Source organism: Dendrobates tinctorius, unplaced genomic scaffold (assembly GCF_039654945.1).
Source record: "Dendrobates tinctorius isolate UK_male_01 unplaced genomic scaffold, ASM3965494v1 ptg000157l, whole genome shotgun sequence".
Lineage (NCBI taxonomy): Eukaryota > Metazoa > Chordata > Amphibia > Anura > Dendrobatidae > Dendrobates > Dendrobates tinctorius.
In genome coordinates this window covers 8011398-8026619 of record NW_027361824.1, presented here as the reverse complement: position 1 = coordinate 8026619, position 15222 = coordinate 8011398, and the positions used below count along the sequence as shown (strand labels likewise).

Genomic DNA, 15222 nt, shown 5'->3' with positions numbered 1-15222 from the left:
ACAGATGCTGTATGGCTGTATTATACGGATACTGTGTGGCTGTATTATACAGATGCTGTATGGCTGTATTATACGGGGGCTGTATTATACGGATGCTGTGTGGCTGTATTATACGGATGCTGTGTGGCTGTATTATACAGATGCTGTATGGCTGTATTATACGGGGGCTGTATTATACGGATGCTGTGTGGCTGTATTATACGGATGCTGTATGGCTGTATTATACGGATACTGTGTGGCTGTATTATACGGATGCTGTATTATACAGATGCTGTATGGCTGTATTATACGGATACTGTGTGGCTGTATTATACGGATGCTGTATGGCTGTATTATACGGGTGCTGTATTATACGGATGCTGTGTGGCTGTATTATACGGATGCTGTATGGCTGTATTATACGGATACTGTGTGGCTGTATTCTTTGATTGCTGTATTTCACCTTCAGTGGTCTCTTTACTGTTTGCCGCGTTATTGACCCTTTTTCCATCCATTTATTCTGCTCATTTATAGTACAGGGAACGGCACATTGTCAGCGCCGGGGTCCGCGAGTCTGGAGTCGACCCTGCTCCATGCGGGCCAGGTGGCGGCTGTGCTGTGGAGCGGGCGCCTGCCTCTAGCAGCAGGGGGACCGGCTCCGATCACGGCTGATTACATGGGGCCGTCAGTCGCTGAGAAAGACATTGATATGGGAGCCTGCCGGAGAGCGATGGCGGCCGCTCACGTCCCTGATGGAGACTTAGAGAAAACAAAAAAATATTACAGATATTAAAGGTTTAGAATCGATCATGTTTCCCCAATTTAAAATAAATAATAAAAAAAATAGAAGATGAAATCCCATCTGGTGTCGTCACATCCAGAAAAGTCCGATAAGAAAAGAGAGAAATAGAAATAACCCAGAAAGAAAATTCTCCATAAAATAAAAAAAAGGAACAGAAATAAACGCCAAACCAAAAACGGGACAAAGTGTGACAATCGCCCGTCCTGCCCCCGCACAGGGGCGCTCCGGGGTCACAAGATGGAGACGGAAGAATCAGTTTTATTTTTAAATTTTAGATTTTTTTTTTAGATGGCTCCTGGAGGAGCGGGAGCAGACAGCAGCCCCCATATAACAATCCCTCCACTGATAAAACGCAGACTCTTCTCGTTGCCTGGCAACGGCTACATCTTGGTGACAACAGGGGAAATACAGGCTCATCCTTCCTCGCCACAAGTTCCGCGCATGCGCCAAAAGCGTGGGCTCTCACGCGACGCTTGCGCACAGACAGTCCAGAAAGCGTGATCAGCTCGTGCACCGCTGTTGCTAGAGCAGATGTTCACTCGCGCATGCGTACTTGATGTGTGTTCGGGCTAGCGTGAGGATCGAGCTGAGCGCATGCTCAGTGGAGGTCGGTGGATGCGTGAGAGCCGGGCTCGGCGCATGCGCGGGGTTGCTCTCTGCCTGTGGCGCACTAGTCCGCTGCTTGCTCTGGGTTGAGCGGGAGTAGCGGGACCGAGGATGATGGAGGAGCCGAGCGGGGACGTCAACTCCAACCTGCTCATCCCCAGCTCCACCGGCGACGCCGAGCTGGACGCGGCAGTGTGGCGGTGGCTGCAGTGGGATAAGGTGACACACGGGTTTACATGAGTGGGGGGCGCGCCCGGGGGACTACAACTCCCAGCGCTCCAGCAGCCCGAGGATGGGAGGACATGCTGGGAGTTGTAGTGTGTATAGATGTGTACGTGAGAGAACCTGTGTAATGTGTCAGTGGTGTGTGTATATATATATGTGTCAGTATATAGGGAGGTGTACGTGTGTAATGTGAGTGGTGTATATATGTGTCAGGATATAGAGGTCATACATGGAGTATATAGGGAGGTGTACGTGTATATTCCTGTATACAATGTACCGTGTATATGGTGGGGTCACATGATATAGGGCTGTAATGCATGTAATATATATTAGTGTGTGTACTCAGGGGGGTGTCTTATTATACACCAGTGTGCAGGTGGTACTTGATGGCGAGGTCTTATTATACACCTGTGTGGAGGCTGGGCTCGGGGGTGGGGTCTTATTATACACCTGTGTGGAGGCTGGGCTCGGGGGTGGGGTCTTATACACCTGTGTGGAGGCTGGGCTCGGGGGTGGGGTCTTATTATACACCTGTGTGGAGGCTGGGCTCGGGGGTGGGGTCTTATACACCTGTGTGGAGGCCGTACTCAGGGTGGGGTCTTATTATACACCTGTGTGGAGGCCGTACTCAGGGTTGGGTCTTATACACCTGTGTGGAGGCTGTGCTCGGGGGGTGGGGTCTTATACACCTGTGTGGAGGCTGTGCTCGGGGGGTGGGGTCTTATACACCTGTGTGGAGGCTGTGCTCGGGGGGTGGGGTCTTATACACCTGTGTGGAGGCTGTGCTCGGGGCTCGGGTCTTATACACCTGTGTGGAGGCTGTGCTCGGGGCTTGGGTCTTATACACCTGTGTGGAGGCTGTGCTCGGGGGGTGGGGTCTTACACACCTGTGTGGAGGCTGTGCTCGGGGGGTGGGGTCTTACACACCTGTGTGGAGGCTGTGCTCGGGGGGTGGGGTCTTATTCACCTGTTTGGAGGCTGTGCTCGGGGGGTGGGGTCTTATACACCTGTGTGGAGGCTGTGCTCGGGGGGTGGGGTCTTATTCACCTGTTTGGAGGCTGTGCTCGGGGGGTGGGGTCTTATACACCTGTGTGGAGGCTGTGCTCGGGGGTGGGGTCTTATACACCTGTGTGGAGGCTGTGCTCGGGGCTCGGGTCTTATACACCTGTGTGGAGGCTGTGCTCGGGGGGTGGGGTCTTATACACCTGTGTGGAGGCTGTGCTCGGGGGGTGGGGTCTTATACACCTGTGTGGAGGCTGTGCTCGGGGCTCGGGTCTTATACACCTGTGTGGAGGCTGTGCTCAGGGGGTGGGGTCTTACACACCTGTGTGGAGGCTGTGCTCGGGGGGTGGGGTCTTATTCACCTGTTTGGAGGCTGTGCTCGGGGGGTGGGGTCTTATACACCTGTGTGGAGGCTGTGCTCGGGGGTGGGGTCTTATACACCTGTGTGGAGGCCGGACTCAGGGTTGGGTCTTATACACCTGTGTGGAGGCTGTGCTCGGGGCTCGGGTCTTATTCACCTGTTTGGAGGCTGTGCTCGGGGGGTGGGGTCTTATACACCTGTGTGGAGGCTGTGCTCGGGGGGTGGGGTCTTATACACCTGTGTGGAGGCTGTGCTCGGGGCTCGGGTCTTATACACCTGTGTGGAGGCTGTGCTCGGGGGGTGGGGTCTTACACACCTGTGTGGAGGCTGTGCTCGGGGGGTGGGGTCTTATTCACCTGTTTGGAGGCTGTGCTCGGGGGGTGGGGTCTTATACACCTGTTTGGAGGCTGTGCTCGGGGGGTGGGGTCTTATACACCTGTGTGGAGGCTGTGCTCGGGGGTGGGGTCTTATACACCTGTGTGGAGGCCGGACTCAGGGTTGGGTCTTATACACCTGTGTGGAGGCTGTGCTCGGGGGGTGGGGTCTTATACACCTGTGTGGAGGCTGGGCTCGGGGGGTGGGGTCTTATACACCTGTGTGGAGGCTGGGCTCGGGGGGTGGGGTCTTATACACCTGTGTGGAGGCTGGGCTCGGGGTGGGGTCTTATACACCTGTGTGGAGGCTGGGCTCGGGGGGTGGGGTCTTATACACCTGTGTGGAGGCTGGGCTCGGGGGGTGGGGTCTTATTCACCTGTTTGGAGGCTGTGCTCGGGGGGTGGGGTTTTATACACCTGTTTGGAGGCTGTGCTCGGGGGGTGGGGTTTTATACACCTGTTTGGAGGCTGTGCTCGGGGGGTGGGGTTTTATACACCTGTGTGGAGGCTGGGCTCGGGGGTGGGGTTTTATACACCTGTGTGGAGGCTGTGCTCGGGGGTGGGGTTTTATACACCTGTGTGGAGGCCGTACTCAGGGTTGGGTTTTATACACCTGTGTGGAGGCCGTACTCAGGGTTGGGTCTTATACACCTGTGTGGAGGCCGGACTCAGGGTTGGGTCTTATACGCCTGTGTGGAGGCTGGGCTCGGGGGTGGGGTCTTATACACCTGTGTGGAGGCTGGGCTCGGGTCTTATACACCTGTGTGGAGGCTGGGCTCGGGGGGGGTGGGGTCTTATTCACCTGTTTGGAGGCTGGGCTCGGGGGGTGGGGTCTTATTCACCTGTTTGGAGGCTGTGCTCGGGGGGTGGGGTCTTATACACCTGTGTGGAGGCTGGGCTCGGGGGGTGGGGTCTTATACACCTGTGTGGAGGCTGGGCTCGGGGTGGGGTCTTATACACCTGTGTGGAGGCTGGGCTCGGGGGGTGGGGTCTTATTCACCTGTTTGGAGGCTGGGCTCGGGGGGTGGGGTCTTATTCACCTGTTTGGAGGCTGTGCTCGGGGGGTGGGGTCTTATACACCTGTGTGGAGGCTGGGCTTGGGGGGTGGGGTCTTATAAACCTGTGTGGAAGCTGGGCTCGGGGGTGGGGTCTTATTCACCTGTGTGGAGGCTGTGCTCGGGGGGGGGGGTGGGGTCTTATTCACCTGTGGAGGCTGTGCTCAGGGGTGGGGTCATATGTTTGTATTGAGGCTATACTCTGGGTTTGTCCACCTGTATGGAGGCTGAAATTGGGGTTGTCATCTTCTTATACATCTGTCCTGACGCTCTAGTGTTTTTTTTTTTTTTTTGTATGTCTGGCGGCTGTCCTCATGGGTGAGGTCTTGTTATATACATGTACGGAGGGGGGTCCTGTTGTTAATCTGGGTGTATTCTGTACTCGGAGGAAGGGTCTACATAGAATCCTAGACTGTTAGGATTGGAAGGGACCTCCTGGGTCATCTGGAGTCAATAAACTATCTAAGACAGATGTCTGTCCAGCCTCTGTTTGAAGACTTCCATTGAAGGAGAACTCACCACTTCTCGTGGCCGCCTGTTCCACTCATTGATCACTCTAACTGTCAAAAAGTTTTTTCTAATATCTAATCTGTGTCTCCTCCGCTTCAGTTTCATCCCATTGCTTCTAGTCTTTCCTTGTGCAAATGAGAATAAAGATGATCCTTCTACAATGTGACAGCACTTTAGATATTTGTAGACAGTTGCAACCCCTGGTGGAAGTTGTAGAAAATGGTCCATGACAAGGCTCCAACCTGCAAAGCGGATCTGGCAACAGCAGAGACGGTTGGAGTCAGATTGATGATGAGCGCTGTGTGACACTCATTACGTCCACGCCTCGGAGCCTGCAAGCTGTTAGAAAGGACAGAGGTGCTGCAACAAAGTACTAGTGATGTGTTGGAGGGTTTTTTGTTGGTTTGTTTTTTATGATTCCATTATTTTTTTTCCTACAGAATTGAGTGATTCCATAATTTTTCCCCTCTGCTTGGTTAAAAAAGTCACCATTACTGACTACCACATTTTTTGTTCTTGATTTCTTTTAGTGTTTCTTAAAGCCAGAAAGTTGCCATATGAATTGACTTTAGTTTTGTGCCATGTCTGTGATCTTCTTTTTTTTTTCTACAAAATTAAACAACTGAATGAACATCCTCCAAGGCCGGTGATTCCATAATTTTTGCCAGGGGTTGTATTAAGTCTCAGTCTTCTTTCTTACAAGCTAAACATTCCCAAATCCTGTAGCCGTTCCTCATAGGACATACTTTGCAGTCCACTCACCATTCTGGTTGCTCTTCTCTGAACTTGCTCCATTTTTTCAATGTCATTTTTTTAGACTGTGGAGCCCAAAAATGGACCCCGTAATCCAGATAGTGTGACGCTGCATGACACTGTTGACTAATGTTCAGTGTGATCTATTAGTATACCCAAGTCTTTTTCACATGTGCTGTTGCTTAGCCATGTTCCTCCCATTCTCTATATGCTTTTTTCATTTTTATTGCCCAGATGTAGTACTTTGCATTTTTCCCTGTTAAAAACCATTCTGTTAGTTGCTGCCCACTTCTCCAGTTTATTTAAATCTTTTTGAATCCTCTCTCTCTCTTCTCTAGTATTAGCTATCCCTCCTAGCTTTGTGTCATCAGCAAATTTAATCAGTTTACCCTCAATTCCTTCATCTAAATGATAAAAATGTTGAACAACACTGGGGCCAGGGCAGAGCCTTGTGGTTCCCACTTGAAAAACTCTTCCCATTGAATGTGCAACGATTTATTACCACTCTGAGTTTGATCACTGAGCCAGTTATGAATCCACATAACCGTAGCCTTGTCAGTCCCATACTTGGTCATTTTTTCAATAAAGATAGTATGAGATAATTTATCAAAGGCTTTGCTAAAGTTGCGATATACTATATCTACCGCATTTCCCTGATCCACCCAGTCTTATCTCTGTTCTCTTAAATGTAGGGTTTGCTCGGGGGTGGCATCTTGTTATACCCTTTATGGAGGGTGAGGTCATGTTAGTTCCGTATGGGGGATGTAATATGGTGTGAGGCTTTCCTATTCCTGTATTTAGTTTGTACTAAGGGGTGGGATCTTATGATACGCCTGGATGGAGGCTGTATTCGGGGGCGGGATCTTCATATGATACGTGTTGTGAGTTCATTTTCTGGTCTACCAGTTGTGAGTTCTCCTTCCAGGCTCCCTCTGGTGGTAACAGGAGGTAGTGAGGCTGATTTAATCAGTTGAGATCTGCCACCTGATAAGGAGGATGACGATTGGACCTCAGGAATCTCAGACTGGATTTAAAACAGCCGACACCCTATTCTGGTGCTGGTGATTCTTTCTGGCTTATCAGGTCTTGGTTCTCAGCTCTGTTCCAGTCAGCTCAAGCTAAGTTTTTCTGCTAATGTTCACACTTGATTTTGTTGGGCTATTCAGTTTTTTGTGTGGTCAGCCAGCCCCGGCTGGGGCTGCACTAAATTTCCACTCTTATTTATCTGTATTTGCCAATTTGCTTTTTGTCCATTATTAGATTGGCCTCTTTTTGCTCTGTCTCAGAATATTTCAGAGTGCTGATATAGTGGGAGAAGTCTAGTGACTTCAGGGTTAATTTTGTTATCAGAAGTGTTGGACATTATTTTTGTAGGGTTTTTGGCATCCTTTCTAGTTAGTTTGGGCCCCATCGTTTGCTCAGCCAATTTTCCTGCCTGTGTTTGTGTTTTCATCTTGTTTCACCGTCAATACATGTGTGGGGGCTGTCTTTCCTTTGGGGTCTGCTCTGGGGCAGTTAGTTTTCCCCTTTTCTTGCTTTAGGCTTATTTAGTCCTCTGGCCGTGACGAGGCATCTAGGTTCATCGTAGGCACGCTCCACGACTGCTGCTAGTTGTGTGGTTAGGATCAGGGATCTGCAATCTGCATAGTTACCAACCTCTCTGGTTTTCTGTGACTTAGCTTGTTTTGTTTTTTCCTCCTTGGTGACCCATTCATAACAGATACGCCTGGATGGAGGCTGTACTCGGAGGTGGGATCTTACTATGATACGCCTGGATAGAGGCTGTACTCGGGGTAGAGGGGGTGGGCTCTTCTTATGATACACCTGGATGGAGGCTGTACTCGGGGGTGGGATCTTCTTTTGATACGCATGGATGAAGGCTGTACTCGGGAGCGGGATCTTCATATACGCCTGGATGAAGGCTGTACTCGGGAGCGGGATCTTCATATACGCCTGGATGGAGGCTGTACTCGAGGGTGGGATCTTCTTATGATAGGCCTGAATGGAGGCTGTAGTTGGAGATGGGATCTTACTATGATACGCCTGGATAGAGGCTGTACTCGGGGTGGAGGGGGTGGGCTCTTCTTATGATACACCAGGGTAGAGGCTGTACTCAGGGGCGGTATCTTATGATATGTCTGGATGGAGGCTGTATTCGGGGGTGGGATCTTATTATTCACCTATATGGGAGCTGCACTTGTGAGGTCTTGTTCTATACGTGAGTATTGAGCCTGTACTCGGGGGGGGGGGGCATGTCTTTATGCTGTACCCAGGAGAGGGGACTTGTTATATACCAGGGTAGACACTTAATTCAGAATGAGATTTTAGCTTTCTCTTCCAACTTGGAGGTTATACACGGGGGGAGGATGGACGTTTTTGTTTTTTACATTTTTCTAGAGTCTTTTACATTTCTCCTCTTGGGAGACTACTAAGGGGGTGGTGGATCTTGTAAAACTTTGGGGTGGAGGCTGTATTGGGTAGTGTTTATTTTTACTCATAGTAGTTCTGCTTCAGGTTAGGGTCTTTAATACTGTTGTATAGAGGTTATGCTTGGGGTGAAATTTACTTATGCACCTGTCTGAAATCTTGGGAGTGGGATCATTGTCACTTTATGTGGAGGCTGTACTTGTGTATTTTTTTTATTTAATAATCATAAAAGTTTTGCTCGGGGTTGGAGTCTTCTAATACTCTTGTATATAGGTTGTGCTCGGTGTGGAGTCTTCTAATACTCTTGTATATAGGTTGTGCTCGGGGTTGGAGTCTTCTAATACTCTTGTATAGAGGTTGTGCTCGGTGTGGAGTCTTCTAATACTCTTGTATAGAGGTTGTGCTCGGTGTGGAGTCTTCTAATACTCTTGTATAGAGGTTGTGCTCGGTGTGGAGTCTTCTAATACTCTTGTATAGAGGTTGTGCTCGGTGTGGAGTCTTCTAATACTCTTGTATAGAGGTTGTGCTCGGGGGTGGAGTCTTCTAATACTCTTGTATAGAGGTTGTGCTCGGGGGTGGAGTCTTCTAATACTCTTGTATAGAGGTTGTGCTCGGGGGTGGAGTCTTCTAATACTCTTGTATAGAGGTTGTGCTCGGGGGTGGAGTCTTCTAATACTCTTGTATAGAGGTTGTGCTCGGGGGTGGAGTCTTCTAATACTCTTGTATAGAGGTTGTGCTCGGGGGTGGAGTCTTCTAATACTCTTGTATAGAGGTTGTGCTCAGGGTGGAGTCTTCTAATACTCTTGTATAGAGGTTATGCTGTGGGGTGGAGTCTCCTAATACTTTGTATATAGAGGTTGTGCTCGGGGGGTGGAGTCTCCTAATACTCCTTATAAAGGTTTTGCTCAGGGCGTTGCATCTTCTAATACTCTGATATAGAGGTTGTACTCGGGAGTGGACTCTTAGGCTGTGTGCACACGCTGCGGATTTTGCTGCGATGTACAGTAACATGATTCCCTATGGGAATCAAAAACCGCAATGCAGATGGTGCGGAATTTTCCGCGCGGATTATCTGCGGTTTTCAATCCGCAGAAAGAATTGACATGTCAATTCTTTCTGCGGATTCCCCTGCGGTTTGCCATCTCCTCCATTGAGGAGATGAAAAACCGCAGGGCAAAACCGCAGAGCAATCCGCAGGTATTTTGACCTGCGGATTTTACAAAATCCGTGCGGATGAATCTGCACCTAATCCGCAGCGTGTGCACACAGCCTTATACGTCTGTATGGAGGTTATATAAGGTTATGTCTGTACAGAGGTAATAAAATCCATCTAATGTGAGGGGGAGGAGGGAGGTGGGGCTTCAGTATCAGTCTTGTGCTGTGAGAGGGGAGGAGGTGCAGCACAGGACGAGGTCGCAGCGCATTGCATATCGTGTACACAATCTGGCTTTTGTGAGCTCCCCCATCAGACAGCAGGGTCTCTCTCTGTAATTTTCAGGTGCCATCTGACAGTGACCCCTTTAGTTTCTTCTCTTGACAGAACCCCAAAACCAAAGGGCAGATTGAGGCGCTGCTCCAGGATGGGAAGAACAAGGAGCTGCGGGATCGGCTGTGCTCCCGGATGTCGTTCGGCACAGCTGGGCTGCGCTCCGCCATGGGGGCCGGATTCTCCAGGATCAACGACCTGACCATCATACAGGCCACACAGGTGAGTGCGCGAGTCGGGTCAGGTGCAGAACGCTATTCACTGACAGCAAGCAGAGAGCTACAACGTTCTGTTTTTCTGAGCATGCTGAGAGTGGAGAAGTCACATGGTGCAGACACTGGGGGTTATAGTAGTAATACCAGGACCGTTTGCTCTACTGTGAGGTCACGTGTGCGTCCACGCTGCCCGACTTGTGCTGGGGAAAACACAATGTGGAGATGACGCTCTTCGCTTGGTCCGGGGCCGCTCTGTCCTTGCTCCACACGACACTGATAACACAGATTATATTTAGCATTTGACCTTCCGAGAGAAGCTGTAGAGGCAACGAGAAGGCGAGCAGGGGGCACAGTGTGCACGGGCTGAAATCACTGCTGTGTGCAGGGGAGGAGGCGAGCAGGTGGCACAGTGTGCACGGGCTGAAATCACTGCTGTGTGCAGGGGAGGAGGCGAGCAGGGCGCACAGTGTGCACGGGCTGAAATCACTGCTGTGTGCAGGGAAGGAGGCGAGCAGGGCGCAAAGTGTGCACTGGCTGAAATCACTGCTGTGTGCAGGGGAGGAGGCGAGCAGGGGGCACAGTGTGCACGGGCTGAAATCACTGCTGTGTGCAGGGGAGGAGGCGAGCAGGGGGCACAGTGTGCACGGGCTGAAATCACTGCTGTGTGCAGGGGAGGAGGCGAGCAGGGCGCACAGTGTGCACGGGCTGAAATCACTGCTGTGTGCAGGGAAGGAGGCGAGCAGGGCGCACAGTGTGCACGGGCTGAAATCACTGCTGTGTGCAGGGGAGGAGGCGAGCAGGGCGCACAGTGTGCACGGGCTGAAATCACTGCTGTGTGCAGGGGAGGAGGCGAGCAGGGCGCACAGTGTGCACGGGCTGAAATCACTGCTGTGTGCAGGGGAGGAGGCGAGCAGGGCGCACAGTGTGCACGGGCTGAAATCACTGCTGTGTGCAGGGGAGGAGGCGAGCAGGGCGCACAGTGTGCACGGGCTGAAATCACTGCTGTGTGCAGGGGAGGAGGCGAGCAGGGGGCACAGTGTGCACGGGCTGAAATCACTGCTGTGTGCAGGGAAGGAGGCGAGCAGGGCGCACAGTGTGCACGGGCTGAAATCACTGCTGTGTGCAGGGAAGGAGGCGAGCAGGGGGCACAGTGTGCAGGGGCTGAAATCACTGCTGTGTGCAGGGGAGGAGGCGAGCAGGGCGCACAGTGTGCACGGGCTGAAATCACTGCTGTGTGCAGGGGAGGAGGCGAGCAGGGCGCACAGTGTGCACGGGCTGAAATCACTGCTGTGTGCAGGGGAGGAGTCGAGCAGGAGGCACAGTGTGCAGGGGCTGAAATCAGTGCTGTGTGCAGGGGAGGAGGCGAGCAGGGGGCACTGTGTGCAGGGGCTGAAATCACTGCTATGTGCAGGGAAGGAGGTGATCAGTCATTCTGAAATCTGGATCCATTTCTTGATTTGGTTCATAAAACGTGCACCAACCTGGAGAATGCCTGCCATCTGCTCCTATCAGATACACTATAACCCCAGAGGACCTGCAGAGTAGTGGGATCCCCCAGCCTCTCCTCCAGGCCCCTCAAAAACGTTTGCCTTGCCTCTAGAGGGCGCTGCAGAAGCCCAATAGTGATGCTGGAAATCTGGGCTGCAGCTCTCCCGTGCACCATCCTGTCACTGGGGCACATCTGGAGTCCCCCTGGTATATGGGCCGACAGGTGTTGGGTGGGTGCGAGGGCCAGTAGGACTTGGGTTCTCGCAGGCTGGCAGATCTGGAGTGGGCACTCAGGCCGGCAGGTGTTGGTTGGGCGTGTATACCGAAAGGTGTTGGATGGGCGCGCGGGCTGGCAGGTGTTGGATGGGCGTGGGCCGACAGGTATTAAGGGCGTGCAGGGCAGGCAGATCATTTGGGGGCACGCTGGCCAGGATGGCTTGTGTTTGTGCGGGCCGGCAGATCTTGGTCCTGATTAGTTTCTCTTCTCACAGGGAATGTTCCACTATCTAGAACGAAGCTTCCCGGAGCTGCAGCGCCGAGGCCTCGTCATCGGTTACGACACACGGGGACAAGTCAGTAGCAACTGCAGCAGCCAGAGGTAAGGAAGGGCCCCTGGGCCATGCATGTCGTATCATGGCAAGCATCACCTGTATCCCCCCACATAAAACACAGCAGCACTGCATTACTTGTGTCATGCTCCAGTAACCACCAGAGCTGCAATCACTGTTCTGCTAGCTGAATGCAGCTCTGGATGTGAGTGGAGGAAAAAGCTGGGATTGGATTCCTGAACAGTAGAGGGTAAGAGAAAATGACCATTTGCTAGTGTGCAATCCTTAAACCTGTCTCATTAAGCTGCTGCTCTGTCCGTCCCCACATGCTTTACACTGCAGTCTATCAGGTGTGTGAGGTCTGACCTGTGCTGTGACCTCTTCTGTTTCAGACTGGCTAAGCTGGCAGCAGCCGCGCTCCTCAGCCGCGGGGTGCAGATCTACCTCTTCTCCAGATACGTCCCCACGCCTTTTGTGGTAAGTACCAAAGTCTGCGGGACATGTGAGAGATGACCGTGGCATGTACTACTACCCCCATTCTCCTCTCGCTGCCGCAATCTGTGGTTGGTTTTGGCCGGTTGTGCCGCACAGATGAGCGGCAGCGGTATAATGAGCGGCCCCTGATCTTTGCCGGGCCCCAGCACGAGTTACAGCGTCCCTGTGAGTAATGGCCACTCTCTTACCCCGCAGCCATACGCCGTCCAGAAGCTGCGGGCCGTGGCCGGAGTCATGATCACAGCGTCTCACAACCGCAAGGAGGACAACGGGTACAAGGTGAGGGCAGAATACTACCCCCAACATCTACAACTACTGTACTGGGGCATCTGCAGAAAGCTCCAGTCACATCCGGAGCTGCATGTATATTTGTCTCCTACTTAGTCACATCCAGAGCTGCTTTCACAGTCATGTCTGCTACTCCAGTTGCATCCAGAGCTGTATTCAGTCATATCTTCTACTCCAGTCACATCCGTAGCTGCTTTTGTTGAGGCAGGGCTAAATTAACCCTTCACGGTTGATCCAGTGATTTCCAAATTAGTTCACAGGATGTTGCTAGCAACTGAGAATGACCACACGGAGATGTGTCTCTGTATGGGAGGATCAAAGCAGACCACTAACCCCATTTATTGAATCTCACATTACATAGCATCCTGCTTAATTATGCAAAGTATACAGCTGCCAATAGAATCGTAATACATTTAAGCCAATAGTATTGCAAGAAAATCGGAATATGTCCCTAGCTGCGTGACGTAGGGAATAGAACAATAGCACATTCTTTTAGGGTCTCATAATCTTGTACAAGCTAGAACAGTCTAGTTTCATAACAGCTGCGAACTTTCACCTAATTACAAAATTTATCTTGTAAACAGCAAAATGGCGTCGCAAGCACAAAAATGGAGTCTGAAGAACAAGATATCCCGTACATCTGAATACTGTAGTTCACGATCCCCCCTAGATAAATTTTGTTAACACATATGCAGCATCAGAGGTGCTATCCCAAGCTATAAGCTCGAGGGGTACTGGTCTTCACATGACTGATGCCGTGTTATCAGTCATGGCTGTCGCGGCGCACCCATCCCCCCTGTATGCTACAATTTACGAATAACAATTTTTGATAACGGTGGTGAAGATCTTTTGTAGGTAGCCATGTGCTTGGCTTCAACATCTTCATCAAGTAGCCTTTTGAGATCGGTTCAGAGAAAAGCAGGGGCAACGACACCTTTGGTATCATCGTTAGCTGTCTTAGTGCAGAATTTCCTAATACATACAGAAATACACCAAAGAACAAGTTTTAGTATCACATATACAACAAGGATACAGGCAGCAATATGCAACAAGCTTTGTAAGATCCCAGTTATCCAGCCCCCAATTCCCTTAAACCAATTGGCTGGATTGAGAAAGTGTCTGACCACCAACTATCCTTAGTACGATCATTGTCTTTATTATATTAATCTGATTCTCTGAATATCTTCTAACTTTAACTTTTAACTTCTACCAATAATAATATGGAAAATGCGGAAAACCTAAACATTATGCCCCTTTATTTGCTATTGGCTTGTTGGGTGATGAGGACTTGATAGGGACCGTCATACAAGGGTTCTAGTCCGTGCTTCCTGACATGCTTCTTCACGACTACCAAATCACCAGGCTTCAGGTTATGACAGGTGTCGGTTTCTGCTGAATCTGAAAAAGAAAAGGAAACTAGAACATAGGTGTTAGCAAGATTTTTACTAAGCAGAATAACATATTGAACAGCACGGTCAGTCTCTTCTGATAACTGCTGGGGCTGGAAATTTACAACTGGGGGCCTAGCACCAAATAATATCTCATATGGGGACAGGCCATGTTTTGCAATAGGGGTAGTACGAATATGGTATAGTACAGTGGGTAGGAGCTCTGTCCATGGAGCCGTAGTCTCCTGCATCATTTTGGTCAATTGTCCCTCAGTGTGACGTTCAGCCTCTCAACTTCCCCACTGGATTGTGGGTGGTACGGAGTATGGAGGGCTACAGTGGATCCAAGCATTGTCAGAACTTCTTGGTACACATGAGAAGAAAAGGCCGGGCCTTGATCACTTTCAACAACTTCTGGAACCCCATATCTGCATATAACTTCCATCACCAGTTTCTTCGCTGTGGTCTTCGAAGTCATATTGGTAACAGGGAATGCTTCCGGCCAACTGGAGAACCGGGGCCCAGTAGAATTTTTGCACCAGTGCGAGGGCCTGATTCTTTCCTCGATGTGTAGGCCCATGTGGCAATAGCAGGGTACATCCGCTTAGGGAGACACACGAGTCAGTCCTTTTTCCAGAGACCATTATCCATTCGTGCCCCGTCAGTCTTCCATTGCTTCACCTCTTCCTTTGGAGACATTCTCTGCATCGTCATTAAGCGGTCTCGCAGGGTCCGACAGAAAACTTCAGTCTGTTGTAGATCATCAGGTTCTTGTAGGGTCAGTGCTTCTTGTAACTGTTTACGCTGAGAGCGTGTGGTCACCATAGTTGGTATGGTTGGTTCAACGGGTAAAAGAGCGGCGGCTTTTGCTTGCATATTCGCAAATACATTGCCAACAGTCTGGATTAGTCCTAGGACCGTGCGCCTTAACTTTGATAATAGCCACCTGAGTAGGTAATTTGATCGAGTCCAGTAGGGTTTTAACAGCTTCAGCATTTTTCACTGGGGTTCCGGCAGTAGTAATAAACCCTCGATTGGCCCATAAAGCCCCAAAATCGTGAGCAATACCAAATGCATACCGTGAGTCCGTGTGTATATATTAGCCCGTCTGTTCTTGGCCAAAGTACATGCAGTAGACAGAGCCTGGAGTTCTGCTTCTTGTGCTGACTGTGAGGGCGGGAGTGCAGCTGCGTGCACTACAGTGTCCTCTGTGGTAACAG

At 50.7% G+C, this 15222-nt stretch overlaps 1 protein-coding gene across 2 annotated transcripts in view; it reads left to right on the top strand.

The window, feature by feature from the left end:
• The first annotated feature begins 1311 nt into the window (after window positions 1-1311).
• Window positions 1312-15222, top strand: part of PGM2L1 (phosphoglucomutase 2 like 1) — a 34156-nt gene continuing 20245 nt past the window's right edge. The window contains exons 1-5 of one of the 2 annotated variants that reach the window (XM_073548505.1): window positions 1312-1606; window positions 9635-9802; window positions 11775-11881; window positions 12224-12308; window positions 12522-12605. In XM_073548505.1, the coding sequence (XP_073404606.1) occupies window positions 1499-1606; window positions 9635-9802; window positions 11775-11881; window positions 12224-12308; window positions 12522-12605 (552 nt within the window). In that variant the 5' untranslated portion in view covers window positions 1312-1498. The remainder of the gene's footprint in view (window positions 1607-9634; window positions 9803-11774; window positions 11882-12223; window positions 12309-12521; window positions 12606-15222) is intronic. The other variant, XM_073548506.1, reaches the window with a different exon arrangement.